Source organism: Artibeus jamaicensis, unplaced genomic scaffold (assembly GCF_021234435.1).
Source record: "Artibeus jamaicensis isolate MK-2021 breed Jamaican fruit bat unplaced genomic scaffold, CSHL_Jam_final contig_685, whole genome shotgun sequence".
Taxonomy (NCBI): domain Eukaryota; kingdom Metazoa; phylum Chordata; class Mammalia; order Chiroptera; family Phyllostomidae; genus Artibeus; species Artibeus jamaicensis.
Window position 1 is genome coordinate 20,367,394 of NW_026521924.1, and position 20,414 is coordinate 20,387,807.

Consider the following 20,414-nt stretch of genomic DNA (forward strand, 5'->3'; position numbering starts at 1 on the left):
ACATTTCCCCCATCCAGCCGAGCAAGTGGGCTCCTTACCTTTCCCCGAGCACTTGGCTTGGTTGGGTTTGTGAGAGTAGAGTGAACACAAGACCTTCCAGGGCCTGTCGTGCTGGAGCGAGGCTTTCTCTGGGGGTGCAGGGGCTTGCTTCTGCCCCTTCAAGAATGAGAACTTGAGGCCAAGAGTGGGGGATCTGGAAGAGGGGGTGCTTCGACCAGGACCAGTCATGGGCTTGGGAGATCTCCAGTGTCTGGTCTTCTCTCCCGTTTTGGTTTCAAGGGCTGGAGCTGCAGGAGGAGAAGCTGGGCACAACCGGGGAGAGGACGTCTGTTTTGGTCCAGGCCTGGGCGGGGTCACATTCTCTGCATTTCCCAGGGGTTCCTGTGTCTTAGAGGCAGCTGGCTCTTCTGAGACATCTGTCCTGAGGCTGGTGGCACAGTGCAGTGGATTCCCAAGGACGTTGAGGTAGGGCTCTTGGGGCTGGTGTTCTGAGCTGTGGGAGGGGGCTTCATGGTTGACCTTTCTCCTCAAGCCCCAAACGCAGGGCCCCTCCTCCAGGCTTGCTGGCTTTGCACAAGCACATTTCCCCAAGGAAGGTCCCCCACTGGCCCCCGAGAGAGGCGGCATCATTTGAGAGAAAGGGATCTCTTTAGTCCCAGGTAGATGCTCCAGTGTCCCAATAGGACACCCACAGGATGTGTCCACTTCCTTATTCAGAGACTCACCTCTGCTTTCTTGGGAAAAGCCCAGGAGAGCCACGTAATCTCCCTCTAAGTCCTGGTTGGCCACATTGTCCACCCCTAAGGCCACCTCCACAGGCCTGGCTTGCTCCACCTTGATAAGTCCTGGGTATTTAATCCCACATGCCCTGCCCTTATCCTTGGCCAAGCTCTGGCCAGGGAACACCTGGCTTCCAGGGGACCTGGCCTGGTGCAGCCCTTGAGGGCCGCTCAAATCGAGTGCCTCCAGTTGAAGGGACCCCCAGGCTGGGGAGAGGACTGTCACTGCTTGAGATTTGTCATCCACAAACTCCGGGCTGGTTATCTTGGCCCAGGGCATAGGGCTAATCCCCTGTTCTGAAGCTACCAGGCAGCTGTGTAGGGGACTTCCCTCAAAGTCACTGTTGAAGGCCTCCAGCCACTCTTGGGTGAAAAGTATCGGGTAGGATGACACGGGAACAGGCTTCGTGTCCACTGCGCGGAGGTCCAAGGTGAGGCACTTGACCCTGATGCAGACAGACTGCTCCTCCTGGGGCTCAACCTGAAGGTAGAAGTCGCCCTGGCGCAGTAAGAGGGGGTTGAGGGGGGCCAGGTGGACCACGACCTTGTCCTGCAGGCACAGCGGCCATCCCTGGTGCAGGAAGAGGCAGTGTGAGTAGGGGGCCTGCGGAGAGACGGGGAGGGTGTCAGAGAGTCCGAGAGCCCCACGGGCAGGTCTCCTCCCTCCCGGCTCCAAGAAGGAACGGTGAACAGGCTCATGGGAGGAAGAGAGGTGCCCAGGACATGGCATCTGAGGAGGCACGTCTCACAGCCCAGAGAGTGAGCACCTCGGCCACGTTGCACGTTTGGTGCCCCTTTCCTCACTCTGGTCCTGGTTGGTTCTGGCCCTGACCTTAAAAATACTTGCTAGCCCAAGGGGGGAAAGCTTGAGTTCCAGGCACTGGTTAGCAAGCACCTTTCCCAGGAGGACCATTCTGCTGACGCATGCTCCCTCTTCCTCCCTGTCCATCCAGACTCCCCACACCCCAGCTCCAGCCAGAGCCCCCACTTTGGGGAGACATGGGTTCTACCATCTGGGTGGCAGATGCATGCAAATCCCTCAGCTCCCTTGAGCTTCCTTATTTTCTATCTGCAAATGGGAATAATGACACAGATTTGCATTGCTGGGCTGGTACGAGAAGTACTAGCAATGACATGCGCCTTGATATAACACCTGTGTATAAAAGACATGTGTTCTATAAATATTAATTCCTTTGACAACGCTTACTCTATGAAAAAGTGTGGGGATTTTCCATTGAAAAAATAAAGAGGTCATTTACTGCTTTTACATCATTCTCTAATTTCTAAGTAGAGAAGTTACAAAGTGAAGTAGAAACAGCCCTGAGTGAAAGTCAGGAAATCTGACTCTGCCTCACTATTCTGGGCTCGAGTGCTTATTATTTATTTGTTTGTTTGTTTGTTTGTTTGTTTGCCATGAATGGTAACAACATGGCAGGTGAGGCAAACCATAAAAAAAATTTTTTTAATGGCACATGCCAGCAAATGCTCGGTTTGGGCAGACACAAAAAGTCACACTTGGAGCCATCCTGACCCAGGGATCCGGCTCAGTCGAGCCCCTTCGGAGGGATGCGCGGGACCAGTGTTCAACAGTGACGCCATGTGGCCAGGACAGGACACTCCACCGGCCTGACAACAGGTTATTCTCCACCTGGCTTTTGGAAACGAGTCTGATTCCTGTAGATTGAGTAAATCCCGGATAATCTTGTGTAATTTGGATGTGTTCGTGGGAGGCACTGCTTCCTGCTAATTAAGCAGGTGTCTCCTGGAATTATTAGTTGTGGAAATAATGAGATTTGACCATACTTGTACCCCAACTTGATAAACTAGTTCATATCAGTTGCACTGTAGATCTGGCCGTCCAGCCTGGATAAGAGCTTGGGGTTCCCGTGGCCCTGAAGCCATACTGTAAATTCCACCCTACGACCCACCCACTTCTGGGAGGTGACACTAATTCACCTATAATTATAATTAAAGCAAAGTTACCTATAAGTAAAAATAAAGAAGTGGAAAGCTTGTGACCCTTGTCCCTGGGAGAAATAGAGAAGAGGATGGTACAAATGAAGTTTTAATGGCCAAACAAAGGACCCGGGTGGTTGGAGAGCACGTCAGGGAGGAGAAAGAGGCTGAGGGATGCTGTGCGTGAAATCATGCCATGGGGATACATGGAGCTTGGCTGCAAATGTTTCAGAGAGGCTTCCTTCCGTATAATAACAATGCGCGCCAGGCACTGGCTGAGCATGTGAAATGAATGTGCCCAGCGCTGTGCTAAGCGCGTTAAATGAATGATCTCAGTTTCCTTCCGGTTCCAACCATCTCTAATTCTGGCACCTAAGCCTGGACTGCTGGCTGCCACAGTGCGTTTCCTTCTACCACTGAAATGATGCCCATGGTCCCCATCCTTACATTTTGCTCTGATATGTTATGTCCCTGACGGGCATCAGCAATTCAGGAAAGACTGGTGGGGCCTAAGACCCTCTCAGTGATTCTTGAGGCTGGGTGGCAGGAGGATGGGCATTACTATAGTATAGCAGGGCATAGATGGCAACCTGGTGAAGGGTGTGGGCAAGTTCCAGCAGGGGGCATCTGAGGATTGGGTCTCCAAAGGCCTCTCCCTACCCTTTTCTTGAAACAGTCTCCACCCTCTGACCAAGAAAGTAGGCATATGACCCAAGGCTGGCCAATCCTGGTACCCACTCCTCTGGCTGCTGTAATTGGCCCAGGGATGGACATAGGACCCAAACCTGGCCAGTCAGGACCCTTCCTTGCAACGTTTCTATCTGCAGCTGATGGGGAAAGGTTAGTTTCCTCTTCAGAGTAGGATTTGATCCCAGAACTGTCTTGGGCTCCAGCCTTGTGGGAACACCTCGCCCGTAAGAATGATGCTGGCAAGCAGATATAGAGACACACACAGGGTCCTTACAGGGATTGATCAGTTGATAAATTTGGGTCTGAGGCCAGACCACCCTGTCCTCGTCCGAGTAAGGACCCACCATTTTCAGTCAACGAGTCCTGCTTAAAACACTTTTATTTCCATTTTGCCTCAGGAAACACCTCCCTGAGATCTGGGTTTGAAGGGGTCCGGGAAGAAAGGCCTCAAGGGCTCCAGGGAATGTCTGGAACATTCTCTAGCCTGGTGATGCCCACAGTGCCAGCCCCAGGGCAGGCTCTGGAGACAGGTAACCCACAAGGATGCCCTTCGTCTAGGCCTTCCTCCCTGTTAGTGAAAGTGCGGACGTGACAGACTCTTCCTAGTTGTCAGAGAGTAAAGGACCGCGTGACCTTCCCACTCCATTTGGAGGGCATCCCTTCCGACTTACACAGGCTGCTTCGCGCACTTGCTCACACAGGCGCTTGGCGGGGATCAGGAAATCCAGGAGGAAGCTCAGCCCATCCCCCTGGAAGTCAGAGTCCAGGAGACGGAACACCTGCCCCAGGACAGTGGGCGCTGTGGCCTCAAAAGGCGGGTAGAGGCCTGCCAGGGCGTTCTGAATGGCTGTGTCCAGGGATGCGGGGTCCTGTGGGGGACAGGAGAAGATGAAAAGTGACAGTAGCAGTAACGACGAGGGTGGTGGCCACTTCCCATGACCTTCCAGGCCCCATGTGATTGAGGCTTCGCTAACTCTCTGACCTCCTCTCCTGCTCCTTCCCCTACTCACCCCCTCCAGCCACATTGGCTTTCTTTCCTGTTCCTTCAACACCCTGGGCACAATCCCACCACAGGGCCTTTGCACTGGCTGTTCCTTCTGCCTACAATACTCTTCCTCAAGATATCATCCTTCCCTCACTTCCTGTAGGTATTGGCTCAAATGTCATTCTGGGGTCCAAGGTGGAGAGGAAAATGAAGAAGGTATCTAGGTCAGGGCTGGAGGGCAAGGGGAGGTCAGCATCCCCAAATCTCACCGCGTGGCTGACCTGCAGACCTGCAGCTACCAGCAACGCTGATCTTAGACAAGACAAGCCCCAGTCAGCATGAAGTGCCTGGGTGATAATGAGTGGCAGCTGTTTTCATCACTGAATTTTGGGGGTGGTTTGTTACGCAGCAATAATTGACTGATACAAATCAATATAAGTGATCTGTGATCTCCAGACTCATCTAGCCCACTGCTCTCCGGATACCTACCTCCCCTAGATGCCTATCAGACACAGGCCACCAACAGATCAGACCCAAGCCAGGACCTCCCTAACCCTACTCCTCCCCCATGTCCCTATGTCAGTCATGGCCCCACCATCCAGTCGGCTGCTAGGCCAAGAAGTCTGCTCCTAATGCTGCCCCCTCCTCCCACCTCCCCTCCCACAAACAACAACCCCCGGCCATGTCCTATGCAGTCTTCTTGCCTCCGACAGCTCATGAACATACTCGCTCTGCTCTGTGCTGTTCCCTGCCCCCACCCGACCCAGGTCCCCACATCTGTCCCACTGAATCACCTTCTCATTGGCTTCCGACCTCTGGCCAGCCTCCCTTCCAGCCATTCTCCACCAGCACCCCAGAGTAACCTTTCCCAAATGCAGACCCAACCCCCTCCATCTCCTGCCCAAAACCTGAGGCTCCCCACTGCCTTCAGAAAGCGTTGGCCTCCAGGCCCCCAGGCCCCCGTGACCTCACCACTCTGCACCTCTCCAGTCTCTCGCTCAGCTCTGGGCCTTTGCACAAGACGTTCCTTCCCCCAGGACGCCTTCCCCTCTCATCCCCTCTTCATCTGGCAGCTCCTTCTCATTCTTCAAGATTCAGACCAGCCCTCATCGCTTCCCCGAGATTTCCTCTGACCTCCCTCTCCCCACCCCCCCGGGTCACATGTCCCCTTTTCTGGGCTTCAGAGGTGTCCCTGTCAGAGCGGTTTCCACACTGATTGCTATCTCCCCCAGTGGACCCCAGGCTCCCCGAGGACAGGAATGGTAAGCAGAATAACAGTCCCCAAAGGTGCCCATACCCTAATCTCTGGAACCCAAGAACATGTTACTTTACATCACAAAGAGGAATGAATGCTGCAGATGAAATAAAGTTTGATGATCAGCTGGCCTAAAACAGGGAGATTATCCTGGATTATCCAGGTGAGCTCAGTCACAAGGGTCCTGAAAAGTGCAAGAAGGTGCAGAAGACCCAAGAGTCAGGGGAGAATGTGACTGCGGAAGGAGGATCCGAGAGATGAGAAGCTGCTGGCTTTGAAAACAGAGGAAGAGCCAAGGCATGTGGTCGGCTCTTAGAGGCTGGAAAACACAAGCAAACATTTTCTCCTGGGGTGTCCAGGAACGAATGCAGCCTGCCAGCACCTTGATGTGAGCCCGGCCAGACCCATGTGGGACGTCTGCTGTTTGGAACTGCAAGATAATTGATTCGAGTTGCTTTAGGTTACTGGGTTTATGATCAGCAGCAGCAATAGAAACTAACACAGCAGGCACTGGCCCCTGTTCCTCTAGAGTCTTCAGTCCCTGGCACAAAATAGGCGCTCAGCAAATGTTGTGGAAAATTGAACAAAATGTCCCTGTCTCAACCACAGCTTGTCCATCTGTAACACAGGCAAGCGGGTCGAGGTCAGAGGCTCCCATTCAGATATAATAACGGAACCCATGGTTATGACCTTTAACTCCTGGGAAGCATCATGGAGGCCACTGGGGTTGCCCCAGACTGGCTGCGAGCTCTGAGCCCACCAGTCCCCCGAGGAGTGTAAAGGAAGAGGAGAATAAATAAGACTCCTCGTTTATATAATAGAGGCCCCTGGAGACCGGGAAATAAGACAAAGCCCTAGAGGAGGAGGAAGATGGCATTTCTCAATCCCAGCAAGATTCTAATGCCAGAAAGCTACAAAACCAGGGTACAAGCCCAGGACACTTAGACAAATGCCAGTGTCCCCAAGGTGTCTTTAGTACTTAAACAGTGCTGGGCGCAGGACAGCCGCCCACGACTGCTTGTGGAATGCATGGATGGATGCCCACAGCCCCACTCTGAAGGAAGAGGGGCGGGCACCGTCACGGTGGCACGTTCAGAGGGGACAGTGTACCAGAGGCACCCGATGTGGAGGGAACACTGCCCCGCAGGGGCTCCTTTCACACTGCGGTGGGGGAGGGTCTGCATTTAGCTGGCTCATCTGGCCCGGTAACCTCTTTCAATGCCCCCCCACGGCAAGGCTAAACCCCAACAGTTATTTACCACCCCATGCAATCCAAATGACAGCAGTGGGAACAGGGGGTCAGAGGACCGTGTCTGACGCCCACGAACACAGACAAGCTGAGCCAGTTTGACTGGCGGCCCTTGCCAGCCACATGCCCTCCCCACTCCACCCAGCTTTTCCTGGGGCGTTGGTCCCCTGGGTCCCCCTTCACTGCGCCACCTCAGGTGGGTGCCTTCCTCCTCTGGGCCTCTTTCCTTGTGGGCACATGGAGTTGGCCTAAGTTTGTTTCATTTCATTTTGGGAAATTCAGCCTTTTACTGTCACCTTCATGGATTTTAGCATATCTCAGCATCATCTGTACTATCAGCACTTACTGTTTTTCTTCAAGTCCACTCAACTTTTTAAGGGCTTACGCGATTGCATTTTAAAGGGAGACTCTAGGTCCCCACATTGGTTATGAGAATGCAGCCAGATTGCCCAAGTTCAAGTTCTGGCTGTGCCACTGACTAATTATGGGGCATGGCAAGTTACTTAACGCTTCTTTGCCTCGATTTCTCTCTTTGATAACACTGGAGGTTACAATCACACCTGCCTTACAGAGTCGGGGGAGATTCAGTGATACAACAAATGTAAATTCTCTGCCTGGAACTGCCATTTAATAAGCTCTCATTTAGCAAGAGCCTTCACCGCTCTTTTTGTGCTTATGTTATAGTTATTATTCCATCACCACTTTAAATTGAAAAATCAATACCAACTGGCATAAACAGAATGAAACCCCCAAAATAAACCAGCGATGCACTGGGTGGCTTTCATATTATTTTATTTATATAAGTATATTTACATGTATGATTACTGTAGCTACAGTGTATATCTTATATAATTATATATTTATATAAATAAGATAATAAAACTAAGCAATAAGTATGCATTTCTTACATAAAATGTTTTATTTTACTGCTCTATTTCTATAAAAACTAAACTTTTTTTTAATAGAAAAAGTAAATAATGGAAATAAATACTGCCATTAAGTTCTGGAGACAGCTGGTCACCTCCCAAAGGCTGAACAAATTTTCTCCCTTTCTTCCAGAAAACACATTGTCCCGCATTCAGAAGGTGTTAAAGGCACCTCCCGATGGAAAGCAGACTCCTCTCTGAGCCTCAGAAGGACCAGAGGAGAGTTCGGAAGGGACCGACCCTGTCTCATCATTCGATTCCATGTTATCTAGGTCCAGTCTGGGGCACCCTGTGTCCCGGCTGCAGTCTGCACGCCAACCTCTGGGAGCAGAGAGCTGAACCACCCCTTCCTTGGGGGGCTTAGGTTTCCCCACCTGTGAATGGGGGTTCTAGTCCCTATCCTGTCTCACTCAGAGGTTGACCTGCAGATACAAGGAGAGAACAGATGCGGGAGATCTTGGGGGAAGTAAAAGGTGTTGCTGTTATTATATTGTTATTCATTATGTATTTTTACCCATTCTGTCAGACAAAGCTCGAGTCCCAGCCTGTGTGTGGAGACCGTCCCCCTCCTGGTCCCTTCCACTCACTGTCACCCCAAGAAAAACGACAGTTTCCAGACACCCAGTGTGCACTGGGCCCTCCACCCACACTCACGGGCTTCGCCACACAAGGATCGAAGGGGCTAAAGCAGACACATCCCACTCTGCAGATAAAGACACTCAGGCTGATTTTGCCCAAGTTCCCAGAGAGCAGACAGAGCCAGAATCCAACCTGAGCCTGGATCGGCTATGTCCGCCCTCTTCTCTGTCTCTTTGTGCCTGGTCTGTCTTGGGGCCACCCGCAGCTACCAGCCTTGGTGGGGGGTCTCTCTTGTGCCGTTTTGAGTGGGGCCTAAAAAAGCTGTTTACCTCTCACAGACCAAGGCTCGCAGGCTGGGACGCCCTTGGCTTTCACAGATTGGCTCAACTGCCGGCACACACGGTAACCATTTAAGGGGCGGCCAGTAACAAGAAAGCGTGTTCCAAGTTAACAGGACTCCGAGCTCTTGGCCAGAGCATTACCTGCTACAGGCCTGAACCCCGGGGGCTCATAAGCTGTCCAAGAGTTGGGGGAAGCGGGCGCTGTGAAGGGGGCCAGGCGGCTGCAGGAAGGAAAGCTGGCGACTCTCCATTTACAATCAACCTGGCAGCCCAGGCTGGGACCGCAGGAACCCAAACACCGTCGGCCAGACGGGGGCCCCTCAAAATGATTTCCATGAAACTTAATCAACGCCTTTCCATTCCTTCCTGGTGAGTGCAGCCCGCCTGCACCTTTAACTGCTCCTCGGCAGGAGCCCAGGCAGGGAACAGCGTGAAAGCTGGAAAGGCAGAAGTGGGACATGCCAGAGCCAGCGTGCAGCCAGGGCCCCTCCCCTACACCCCAGGAGCCCCCTGGAGACCAGTGGAACCCGGCCCGCACAGCCGGCACCTCGTACAATGCTCAGGGACCTTCTGTACAGACACAGGGACCTTGTGTGGCACCAAAGGACACAGAGCAGTAGCTGTCCCCAGCAGTTCCATCTGGGCACAGGAAGAGAGCAGAGTAAGGTTTCGTATACTTCCTTCTCCGTGTCTTGGTAATGAGCCGCCATTATTACTATAATCCTGAGTATTACCTTATGTAGTAAAATAGACAAATACGATGTGCACAGGTGGGCACATTCTTACCTGCCTTGTACATACATCCTGTAACTACTCCCCAGGTCAATATACAGGGTTTCCGCCAACCCAGAAAGAAGCCCCCTCCCAGACAGCCTCCCCCTCCCCTCCACCCCCAGGGTAACTACTCTTCTGACTATTGGCATTTTTAAAAGGAGAAATCCCCACACAATCGGCTCTCCACCACGGAAAACCGTGTGTGAGCCAAGAGACCATCAAAGAGTGTGGTTAACTGTGGTCCCCCCTGAGGGCCGTGAGGGGCAGGGGCCTCGAAAGGCACGTTTTCATTTTCTTCATAGCTTTGCTGGATTTTCCAAACACTCTGTAACCAACTTGTAGAGCTTTTATAATCAAGGCAGGGGGTGGGAGGGGGAATGAAAGTGCGATTGTGTGTGTTTGTAATGCTGGTTCTCTATTGAAATGGTCTCACCAGATGTGGTTAGTCAGGCCTTCTGAGCCACGGGCTGAACTTTTCTTAAAGGTCCAGATTTATCATCTGCTCCAACAGGCCAAATTTCAGTATCACCTGGCGTCCGCATCTCCTCGCTGGGGAAGGGAGGGGACTGAGAACCCTGAGGTCGGCAGTGTGTCAGCTCCCGTCCCCACCAAGGCCGAGGTGCCTGGGGAAATTGGAGTTGAACCCTGGCCCCACTGGGCGACGCTGGCATGGCATCGGTTTCTCCATGTGCAAAGTGGGAGCGTTGAGTTTCTCCATCCCCAAGGGCTCTTCCAGCAAGGCCATTCTAGAATTCAAGGTATAATTTAGTCCAGGGAGAATCTAAACCAGCAGGGGGCCCGTTTTCCACAGGTGACGTGGAAGACAAAGTGAGCCAGGCGTGAGAAAACAACCCCTGCTGGCCCTTGGCAGTCACCCTCGGTGCCCGGGAGGCAACAGGGAGTGCTGGGGCCTGTAGCAAATGCCCGGTCTCATCAACTTGGGATGAGTGTTGCCTTCACCTATGACCTACTGGTGTTTCAGTAAAACCTCCCAATTTCTTTCGAAGTTGGCCGAAGCTGATATCTGCAAGCCACATACAGTCCTCAGTAGGAATCAGGCTGTGGCCACCGGCCTCAACCACCGGGAACACTCCTATTCCTTTTCTCCAGGCCGGAGGTTTTAAAGCCAGCGTTCTGTCGCTCCGGCTGCCAGAAAGGCCTTGCCTACGTCCAACTAAAACTTCTCCTGCTTTCAATCCTTAGTTTTGTGTGGGTGGAGGTATGAGTGAGAATTGGCTCTTTATTAAAAAAAAAAAAAAATTCAGAAACTGGAAAAAACATTCCAGTTGCTGTGAACTGAGAAGCAAATGGGTATTCGAGTCCCGCTCTGTCGTGCATCATTTGTGTAACCTTGAGCAGGTCACTGTCCCTCTCTGAGCCTTAGTTCTGTGTTTGTTCCTTTCGCTCCTGGCCCCTGTGCCCCTTCCCGAGGGTTCACCGCGTCCCACCCAAACTACCTGCTAATAACAATTACAATCGCAGAGTTGCTTCTTACTGAGCAAGACTTCTACGTCAAGCCTTACGCTAAACGCTTTCCGTATATCATGTGACTTCATCTTCCCAACAAGTCTACTGAATGGATGTTTTTATCCTCATTTTACAGGTTAAGAAACTGAGCCCAAGGCACTACTGTCAGTAGGTGGTCAGTTGAGGTGTGCACCTGTGCATCCTGGGCTCCCCCTCGGCCGCCACAGTGGCCTTCGGGACCCTCCACAGCTCAGCCACCTCGAGTGGATCCCCATCGCCTGAGCAACTCAGCCTGGCCTTGGAGGCCCATCGGCCTACCCTTCCTTCTTCTTCTAACACACTCGACACTCCAGCCGGCACTGCCCTGTTACCCACACGCTGTGTCGCTGAGTTTCCCTTGCTACCCACATGTCCTCCCTGATTGTTTACTGACTATTGTTTATTATTGACTCTGCATTTCACTTCTTGTCAATTCGTTTTCAACTCAGACAAACGTATTTGTATTTATTATCATATGCGTTCTACTTCCATTATTTCCCAACACGCTATACAACAAGATGAAAAGCTGTACAATACAAAATGTTCTTCCGAGCGCCTGCTAAAGTCTCTTCTCCGAGGTGTTGTGCTGAGTGAAGTAAGTCAGACAGAGAAAGACAAATACCATATGATTTCACTTAACAGCAAGCAAAACGGTTCTTCGCCCAAGAGCAAAATAAACAAACAAACAAAATAGGAACAGACCCCTAGACACAGAGAACAAAAGGATGGCTGCCAGATGGGAAGGGGGCCTGGTGGAAAAGGTGAAGGGATTAAGCAGCGCAAATTGGCAGTTAGAAAACAGTCACCGGGATGTCAAGTGCAGCGTAGGGAATACAGTCGGTAACACTGTGACGACCACGCGTGGGGGCCAGGCTGGCACTGGAAATGCCGCGTGGGGCACTTTGTCCAGTACACGATGGTCTAACCACGACACTGTACACCCGAAACAAATACAACATAATCTTCAATGTAAACTATCATGGAAAAATAAAATTAAAGTAAATAGCATGCACAAAATAAGCAATAAAATCAAGTCTGCCTTCGGGGGACCCCTGGTGGACGCCCCACCTTGGGAAGCATTGGGTCGCCGCCCCCCGGAACAGGTGAGCTTCCCTCCCACACTTCAGAGCCCTGTGTCCACCTGCACCTCTTCTCTTCTCACGACACCTGTGGTTCCGGGGCCAAGGGAGGGATGCCCACTGCCCATCACACAGCCCAGAGTTGTCAGTGGGTGGCTGATCGCCCAGGGCCTACACATCTCTCCCCCAGGGCCTTATTCAGGGCCTGGCCCACAGCAGGCCCTCCAATGGCCTGCCGTGGAGCAGGTACAAACTTCGGCAGTGTTGAATGAACTGCTCTGGATTCAACCAGTTTTTCTCAAAAGTGTGGGGGAGGATCACGGAGAGCCCTCGATTTGAGGAGGACATGAACTCCGCATGAGACCACAGTAGAGAAGTTTTTCCCATTCTTTTCTGGTCCTCTCGATGACACTAAAGAGAAGGCCTCAGTTCACTGACAGTGCATCTCAAACGCCTCTCAACACTTGGTCATTACTCCTTTCAACGGAAAGAAAGCCGTGCTCGGGTTTGGAGTCGTCCACAGCCAGCCTTTCCCAGCCAGGGTCTGATAACACGGATTCACCCCGGCTTATATACTTTCACATATTACTTTCTGTTGATGACAAGGAATACTGATTTTTCATGACCATGATATTAAAATCCCCTGTTTACATATATTTTTACATTTATAAAGTTTATGTACATAAAAATATGAAGTAATAAATAGTAGAATGTATTATTTCCTATATCCAGTAAGTGGATGTGCAAAGATTGTTCTGATGATACTGAAATTATAGAAATCGGAGACTGGTTACACCCTAAGACCCTTCTCCACAAGAGACTCTGATGTTGGGCTGCCTCAGAACACTAGAGAGCCATTAATCCAATCGTCCCCCCAAAATAACATCTGTGGCCAGTTCTTGAAGGAGAAATATGTGGCTAGAATGATAGTCAGGAAAACCGGGAGAGGCTTTCCTAAGGAGGTGATATTTGGTTAGAGACGCACAGGACAACTTGAGTGCATTAGGGGAAAGGGCTCCACTGAGCAGCACAGCATGTGCAAAGGCCCTGTGTCAGGAGGAGACGTGAAGCATCAGAGCCCCTGAACCAAGGTCGGAGTGTCTGGAGTACAGAGGTGAGGCCAGAGAGGGGGCCAGGGACAACGCTTAATACTCAGACAATGGTAGGAGGGAAATCTGTCCATCACTCCCATTCGGCAGAGAGTTGCTTATTCTTTGAGAGGGCCACCTAGCGCCTGACCCTTGATCTCAGGGTCTAGGGCATAACAACGAGTTTCTGGATTCTCAAAATAATAGCTAAGTTAGGTCCAAAACCAGGCAAGGTGTGGCAAACACCTTGACAACTGAGTGCAGGTTTGGAATTCATGCTGTTCTCACTCTGACTTCTTGGTAGGGCAACCTCAGGCAGTTACTCAAGCTCCCGGATCCCCAGGTTGCTCTCCATGGGGTGGGGATACCAGCAGGTGCACTCAGACTTGGTGAGAGTTACACTAGCTCTTGCAGGTAAATTGGGGCAGGGTCTCACGGTGGCGGTGCGAGGTGAACAACAGTAGCTCACTACGGTTGTTGTCAAAGGCTCCAACAGCCAAGGGTGTGTGCACCTGCCCCGCTGGGGTGTGAACTTAGGATCCTGGTGTGCAATATGTCTGTGGTGCGTATGCAGGTGTGTGCCCAAGTTTTAGCAGTGTGGGAGAGTGCGTGGACAAGGCTTGCGTGTGTGAGAGGGCACGTTGTGTTCAGCCATGTGAATAAGCAGGAGCATGCTTTGGGGTGTATGCATGTGTGTGTGTGTGTGTGTGTGTGTGTGTGTGTACAGAGTCCTTCTGTGTGTGGACATGCACAGAGTGAAAACCCACACCAGTTCAACCTGGAAGATCACGGTCGCGGAGTTAAACCCCGGCCTGTCTTCACGGCCCTTTTCCCAACCCCCACCACTCCTGTGGATCTGTGTGAATCTGCCTGGGGCCCTTGGGCCCATCTGGAGCTGGGCTGGGATTCTCTTAAAACAGACTTCTCTTTCATTCTTACACACACACTCACACACACACGTGTGCGCCCGACCCGACCTTGAGGTGCCAGCCCAGGAAGTCGAGGTATGTGGGTACTGCCTCGCTCTCCCGCTCCCCTAGGCCTACCTCTCACCCAGTTTCCATGGGAGCACCTCAGCTCAGGGAAACCTGCGTATCTGACTTCCCTGCCATGAGTCTAAAATAGCAAAACCACCCCAAATTTGGGTGAGCAACTTTCACTTCTCTGCTCCTCACCCTCCTTGCCCTGCACTGCCTGACAGCGCTCAGATGGGGAGGGGCCTTTAACCCCCATCCCCATCCCAGCCCTGTGTGGGGACAAGGGGCATATCCGAGCTCAGTCACAGGTCTAAATGCAACACCACTCCAAGTCTGGTCCAAGGCCCCAGAGCTAGGACTCCAGCTCCAATCTGGGCAATGGGACGGGGCAATGTCAAAGTTTACAAGTCTTACTCATCCACTTTACAGATGGAGCGACGGAGGCCCGGAATGAAGAGAGGGGCGTGGCCCAGAAATGGGTCTCTGCACCTCCCCACCACCCCACCCCTCCTGGGGCGGGGGCGGGGCAGGCAGTTACGCACAGAGCCCTGGCGAGGCACTGAGGGCTGTCTCAGCATAAAAGTCTCGGTCTGCGCTCTACACCCCCTCTAGGCTCCCTCCAAAAGAAGACACAGGGAGGTGGTCCAGGCTTTGGCAGGCGTTACCATGGTTACGGGCTACAAGCTGCAGCAGCGGGTCCTCTCTGGGCGCCAGGTCGGTCCTTCTGCGGGTCCGTCTGTCCCGTGCAGCCCTTTCCCCAGCCTAGCACTGGAGCGGGCTGGCCTGGAGCGCCGACCCCAGCTTCATCTCCGAGGGGAGGCTGGGGAGACAGAGAGAGAGACAGGGAGAGGAGGTGCCCGAGAGACGGGCGAAACCGAGACAGCGAAAGACAAGGCAGAGACGCAGCGGCGCGACTGGGAAACCAACTAGGGTCGGCCTCAGGGGCGGGACGGGGCGGGGCGGGGGCCACCCGAGGCCCCGCCTGTGTCTGAGCGCTGTTCCCCGCGTGGGCTGGGTGGCGCGACAGCGGCCTTGTGTGCGCCGGCGCCTCGTCCCCCGCCCCGACCGCCGCGCGCGTGATGAGAACCAGGCGCCCCCCTCCGGGCTCCAGGCCTCGCGGCTGCCAAGGGGAGCTGACGCCTGCTCTGCGGCCTTGTCCTCCCCTCCCCTCCCCTTCCCTCCTCTTCTCACCGCGCTCCCAGCTCCGCCTCGCAGAGCCGCCCGCCCCAACGGCCCCATTTGCAGAAGCCACTTTCCAGTGGACGGTTTGGGGCAGTCACGAACTGTCTTAAGCCTTAGTCTCCCCATCTGTAAAATGGGATTGATGGTGATACGGTGTTGATGATGGTGATGATGGTGGCAATGTCTGCCTCTTAGGTTGGGGGGGGGGCGAGGTGTGAGTGTCTTGTGTCTCCCACATAACCACCGCCTTTGCGACCCTGGCCCAACCATTGTTCCTCCGCATTGGAGGGAGACTAGAATCCACATGATCTCTGATTGGGTGACTTTGGGATCCATCCATTTATTTATATTAAACTTGGTGCCAAGCACTGAGCCAGAACAAGTCGGAGTCTCAGCCCTCAGATCTTGTACAATCTTTTGGGACAGATGGGCAAGAAAACTTACAGAAAGAAAAAAAAAATAACTAAATGTGGTAACTTTTAAGAAAACAGAAAAATGTCGACTTTGGAAACTAAGGAGATCAGCGTAGAGCTGGTGGTCTCACAAGGGCACAGAATCCTAGATCCGGAAGAGGGAAAGGAAAAGGGTAAAGGGTTGGGGAAGAGCATGTGGGGAGAAACAGGGTTCTAGGCAGAAGGCACAGCATGTGCAAAGGCCCTGAGGTAGCATGAAGCTTAAAGAAATTGGGAGAGAGCAAAGAACTGAAAAAGGAAGAGTGCAGCGGCAAGAGTCTAAATTCAAAACCCAGGGCTGATTCAAAGCCCGTCTTTCGCTGCACATTGGTTAATCAGCCTTTTGCCAGAGAGAGAACCTGAGCTAAGAGCCAGTCTGCCTGCTGCGTAACTTTTAACAAGTGCCTTCATAACCCTGGACCTCCATCTGCCTATTGTTAATTTGGGACTAATAATCCCAACAGTTTGCTCTGCCACACAGACCAGAAGATCCCGCCATTCTATGTACTAAGCAATCCCATAAAACTTCTCCAGCCTGCAGGTTTCAGTGTTTCTATTCCAGACATGAGTTTGGGAGAAAACAGACTTGCTGATTGATGTCAGGTGCAGAATCCCACTGAGAGTTGCGGGGGCGGTCGCTCAGAGGTTATGAAGCCGCAGCTTTGCGGTGAGACAGAACTGACATGACAACTAGTGTTCTGGGTCTGCAGGCGGCAGAGAGAAAGTCTGAGATGGTTAAGCAGGTGAACAATGGACTGGGCGGGTATCCGCTGCTCACAGAATCCACACGAAGGCTGGGGGCCTGTTCTCCGGAAAGCACAGGAGCAGTCAACATGCTCCAGGAGTCTTATCAGCAAGAATGAGTTGTAAACCCCTCAGAACTGACGGAATCACGTGTAGACAGACAGACACACCAAAGCAGAACTTTCTAGGTGTCAGTACATCTCCAAGTGTATAAATGACGAGTTAAATTCTACTATTGTCCTCGTTCACAGATGGAGAAACTGAGGCACACGGGAGTTACGCGGCTCGCCCTGCATCAGCTACGTGGTAAACTGTGGAGTCGGGAACTGGACAAGGCTGTCTGTTTCCAGAAATTAGGTTATCAACCCCTTCCTGTGCTACCTGAATGAATCTCAAGCCTTTTGTCACTCCTTGCTAGTTTCAAAGACTTTAAAAGAAAGATTCTAATTGGGTCATGTGCCCAAGGTCCCCTTGCGCTAAACATTTCAGTACTAGTTGGTCACCTGAAAGGAAATTAGATTGCATAAAAGGTTGGGAACGCTCTGGCTGGTGAGGCTCAGTTGGTTGGAGCATTGTCCCATGCACCGAAAGGTTATGGGTTCGATTCCTGGTCAGGGCACATACCTCCGTTGCAGGTTTGATCTCCTGGTAGGGGCATGTACCAGAAGCAACTGATCAATGTTTCTCTCTCATATCGTGTTTCTCTCTTCCCCCCACCCCCTGCTTCCTCTCTGTCTAAAATCAATAAATGTCCCTTTGGCTTTGGGCTGAGAGGAGGTGTAGATGCAACTTTCTTCTGTCGTCCGGAATCTGGGTTCATCCGACACCAGCCGCCTCCACCATGCCGCTGAAGTTCGACCCCAACGAGATCAAGTCCTGTACCTGAGGTGCATCCATGGGAAGTCAGTGCCTTGTCTGCCCTGGCCCCCAAGATCACCCCCCTGGGCCTGTCTCCAAAAAAGGTCAGTGATGACATCGCCCTAGCAACCAGTGACTGAAAGGGTCTGAGGATGACAGTGAAACTGATCATGCAGGACAGACAGGCCCAGACGGAGGCAGTGCCTTCAGCCTCTGCCCTGATCATCAAAGCCCTCAAACAAATGCCACGAGACAGAAAGGGGCAAAAAGACAGTAAACCCAGTGGAAACACCACTTCCGGTGTGATTATCAGCATTGCCCAACAGATGTGGCACCGATCTTTAGCTGGAGAACTCTCTGGACCATTAAAGAGATCCCAGGGACGGCCCAGTCTGTGGGCTGCAAATTCCACGCCTGCCCCCTCATGACATCACAGATGACATCAGCAGTGGGGCAGGGGCGTGCCTGGCTAGTTAGGAACGACGAAGGGAAATATTTCAATTAAAGATCATTTGACAACCAAAAAAATGGATGAATGAATGAATGAATGAACTGTATCCTTAGGTGAGAATTAAAAACAGAAGAAAGGTGGGAATGGACAGCTAGTGGTCATTACAGTCTAGGGGCATCTCGACATCCTTTGCACCTTTATTCCCATCCTGTTCTTCCAAAAGCATTCTCTGCTGACACAGTACAGCTCCACACGCACCCAAAGGTGTACACACACACACACTCACACACACACACACACACACACACACTCCTTTGTATGACTTGCTCCCATGCTGCGTGTGGAGGTTCACCTTTCAGAGCCTCAGGTTCATCCTGTGTAAGACGTGGAGCATAACATTTACTTCCTCGCAGGACTGCGGTGGGGGTGAAATAAGTTCATGAAGGTGAGGTGCTCTGCCCTGTGTCGGGCACACAGCTGCGTTACCATAACAACACATAAAATGGTGTTGCTTGTGTGAGCGGCCAAGGGTTGTGAAATCAGCCTCCAGATGCACAGGTTTAAGTGGTGGATTGGACGTCACTCAGGGACTTTCCAGAGGACTTTCCAAGGCTTGTTCAAGGGTTTATTTCCTCTCTCTTTGGTAAATGAATAACGGAATCCTGCTCCAGTGGCTACACCAGATTCGGGAAGGAGCAGACCCCCTCACCGGCCTTACGCATGGTGGAGTGGAGGCCTCAGGCAGGCGGCGTGGAGACGAGCTCTGCTGCCAGCCTGCTGCGTGGTTTTGCATAGATCCCTCCCCTCCCGGGGCCGCGGTTTCCTCAGCACGAAATAGATATCATAGTCCTCGTTAGACTTTTGTTGTGAAAATCCAATGAAATAATTCATTGAAAGGGCATATCAGACATCCTCAGCAAATGGCTCTGATGCTGATTCTGACACTCCGTCACTCTGATGTGCCCGGGGCCAGGTGCCGGGACATTGCACGGGGGAACAGCCTCACTGGGAGGAAGAGCATTGCCTAATTTAAACAGAATATCTCAGGATTCAGAATGCATTCACTCATTCAATAAATATTGATTTGTTCCTACTATGAGGGTAGCAAATACTTGGTGGATGTGTATGCTCAGCCCTCTCCCACTCACCGTAGACATCACGCATCAAATGTAGAATTGCCTGCTGAACCCCAAAGCGGCCTGGGAATCCTCTTCAACACAGAACCCAGGCAGCTCTGTCCCAGTGGCCGGAGGAGGTTCTGCGCCTGTTCCCGGACCGCGTGGAATGGGGGGAAGCTCCTCAATGGAACCAGAGGGAGGGAGGTGAAAACACGGCTTAAGTCAACACGTGCCTTTTTCATCACTGACGTCACAAACACGGGAAAGCAAAAGGCTGGGACAGACATGCTTTCACCTCTTAACGGCCTTCTCTTCTTGCAGGGGAAAATAGAACATGTAAATGAGCTTCCTGGTGCCAGATCTGGCGATGGGAGTGGAGGAGACCCGGGAGCACAGAGGTACCTCAAACGCTGTCCGCACCCCATCTCCTGGGCTGCCCAGATCTGGTGGCAGGCACAGACAGAGGGAAACAAGCCACGAGAGCAGAACCTCCTGGAGCCCCTGAGACTTAAAACTTGCCTTATCCAACTGTCCTAAGTTACAGCAGGGAGGTCCACCCGGAGAGAGTGGCTCACACGGTGTCCTACTGCCCAGCCAGGACAACGACCTGTCACACTTCGTCTGCTCCTAAAATTGCTTCATGGTAGAGGAGCCCAATATATAGGGGCCTTAGTTCAAGTCCCTGCCTGCCCAGCAACTCCTTGGAAGGTCAGGGGGTTTGTCTTTATTCTCTGAACTTCAGTCTTCTCCCCTGCACAATAAAATCACTTATCTCTGCTCTTCTCCCTCCCCTGCCTTCTGTGAGGCAATGGCCATGAGCATTTGTCATGTCTTGAAAGAGACAGGAGTCATGAGACGCATTTACTGATTGCCCACTCTATTCCAGGGACAGTGTCCTGGGTGCCGGGATGCATGGCGGACAGTCCCTGCCCTCGTATAGCTCAGAGTGTACCAAGGGATCAGATCCTTATAGCGAATGCATTGTGCACATGATGTACAGTTGTTCAAGGGGAAAAACACTTATTGAAGGAACCCAGTAGATCCTAAAGGTCTGAAAAGGCTGCTCTGAAGGCTTAAGCTGAGATCTGAAGAGAGGAAGAAGTTAGGGAAGAACATTATAGTCAGAGGGAACCGCACATGCAAAAGCCCTGTGGTGAGGGAGCAAGTTGGAGGCACAGAAGAGGCAGAGGGAGAGGGACGGGGCTGAGAAGAGGCGGGAGAGGTGGGCTGGCTCTGCAGATCCCAGAGAGCTTGGATTTTCTCCTTCCAGCCATGAAAAGCCATGGAGAAAATTAAGGAAGGAGCGATGTAATCACTAGAGGAATCAAAACATTCCCTGAGCTGCTAGGTGGAGGAGACCGTGCAAGGGGGGCTTCAAGGAGGCCTGCCAGCAAGGGAGCTGCGGTGGAAGGCTGGAGAAGGGTC

The 20,414-nt window shown here is 52.2% G+C and overlaps 1 protein-coding gene and 1 long non-coding RNA gene across 3 annotated transcripts in view; one reads left to right on the forward strand and one right to left on the reverse strand.

Annotated features, from left to right (window-relative positions):
* The window catches only part of KIAA1755 (KIAA1755 ortholog), a 33,074-nt gene extending 17,989 nt beyond the window's left edge, over positions 1-15,085 (reverse strand). Inside the window, exons 1-3 of one of the 2 annotated variants that reach the window (XM_053671375.1) lie at positions 14,850-15,085; positions 4,097-4,294; positions 39-1,350 (exon numbers count right to left, since the gene is read on the reverse strand). In XM_053671375.1, coding sequence (XP_053527350.1) covers positions 39-1,350; positions 4,097-4,294; positions 14,850-14,852 — 1,513 coding nt within the window. In that variant the 5' untranslated portion in view covers positions 14,853-15,085. Of the gene's footprint in view, positions 1-38; positions 1,384-4,096; positions 4,295-14,849 lie in introns of both variants that reach the window. The other variant, XM_037164674.2, reaches the window with a different exon arrangement.
* LOC128628315 (uncharacterized) lies at positions 14,790-19,660 on the forward strand. The gene is made up of 3 exons (XR_008392681.1): positions 14,790-14,898; positions 16,814-17,524; positions 19,311-19,660. It is a non-coding gene; the product is annotated as an uncharacterized LOC128628315 (long non-coding RNA).
* The last annotated feature ends 754 nt before the right edge of the window (positions 19,661-20,414 follow it).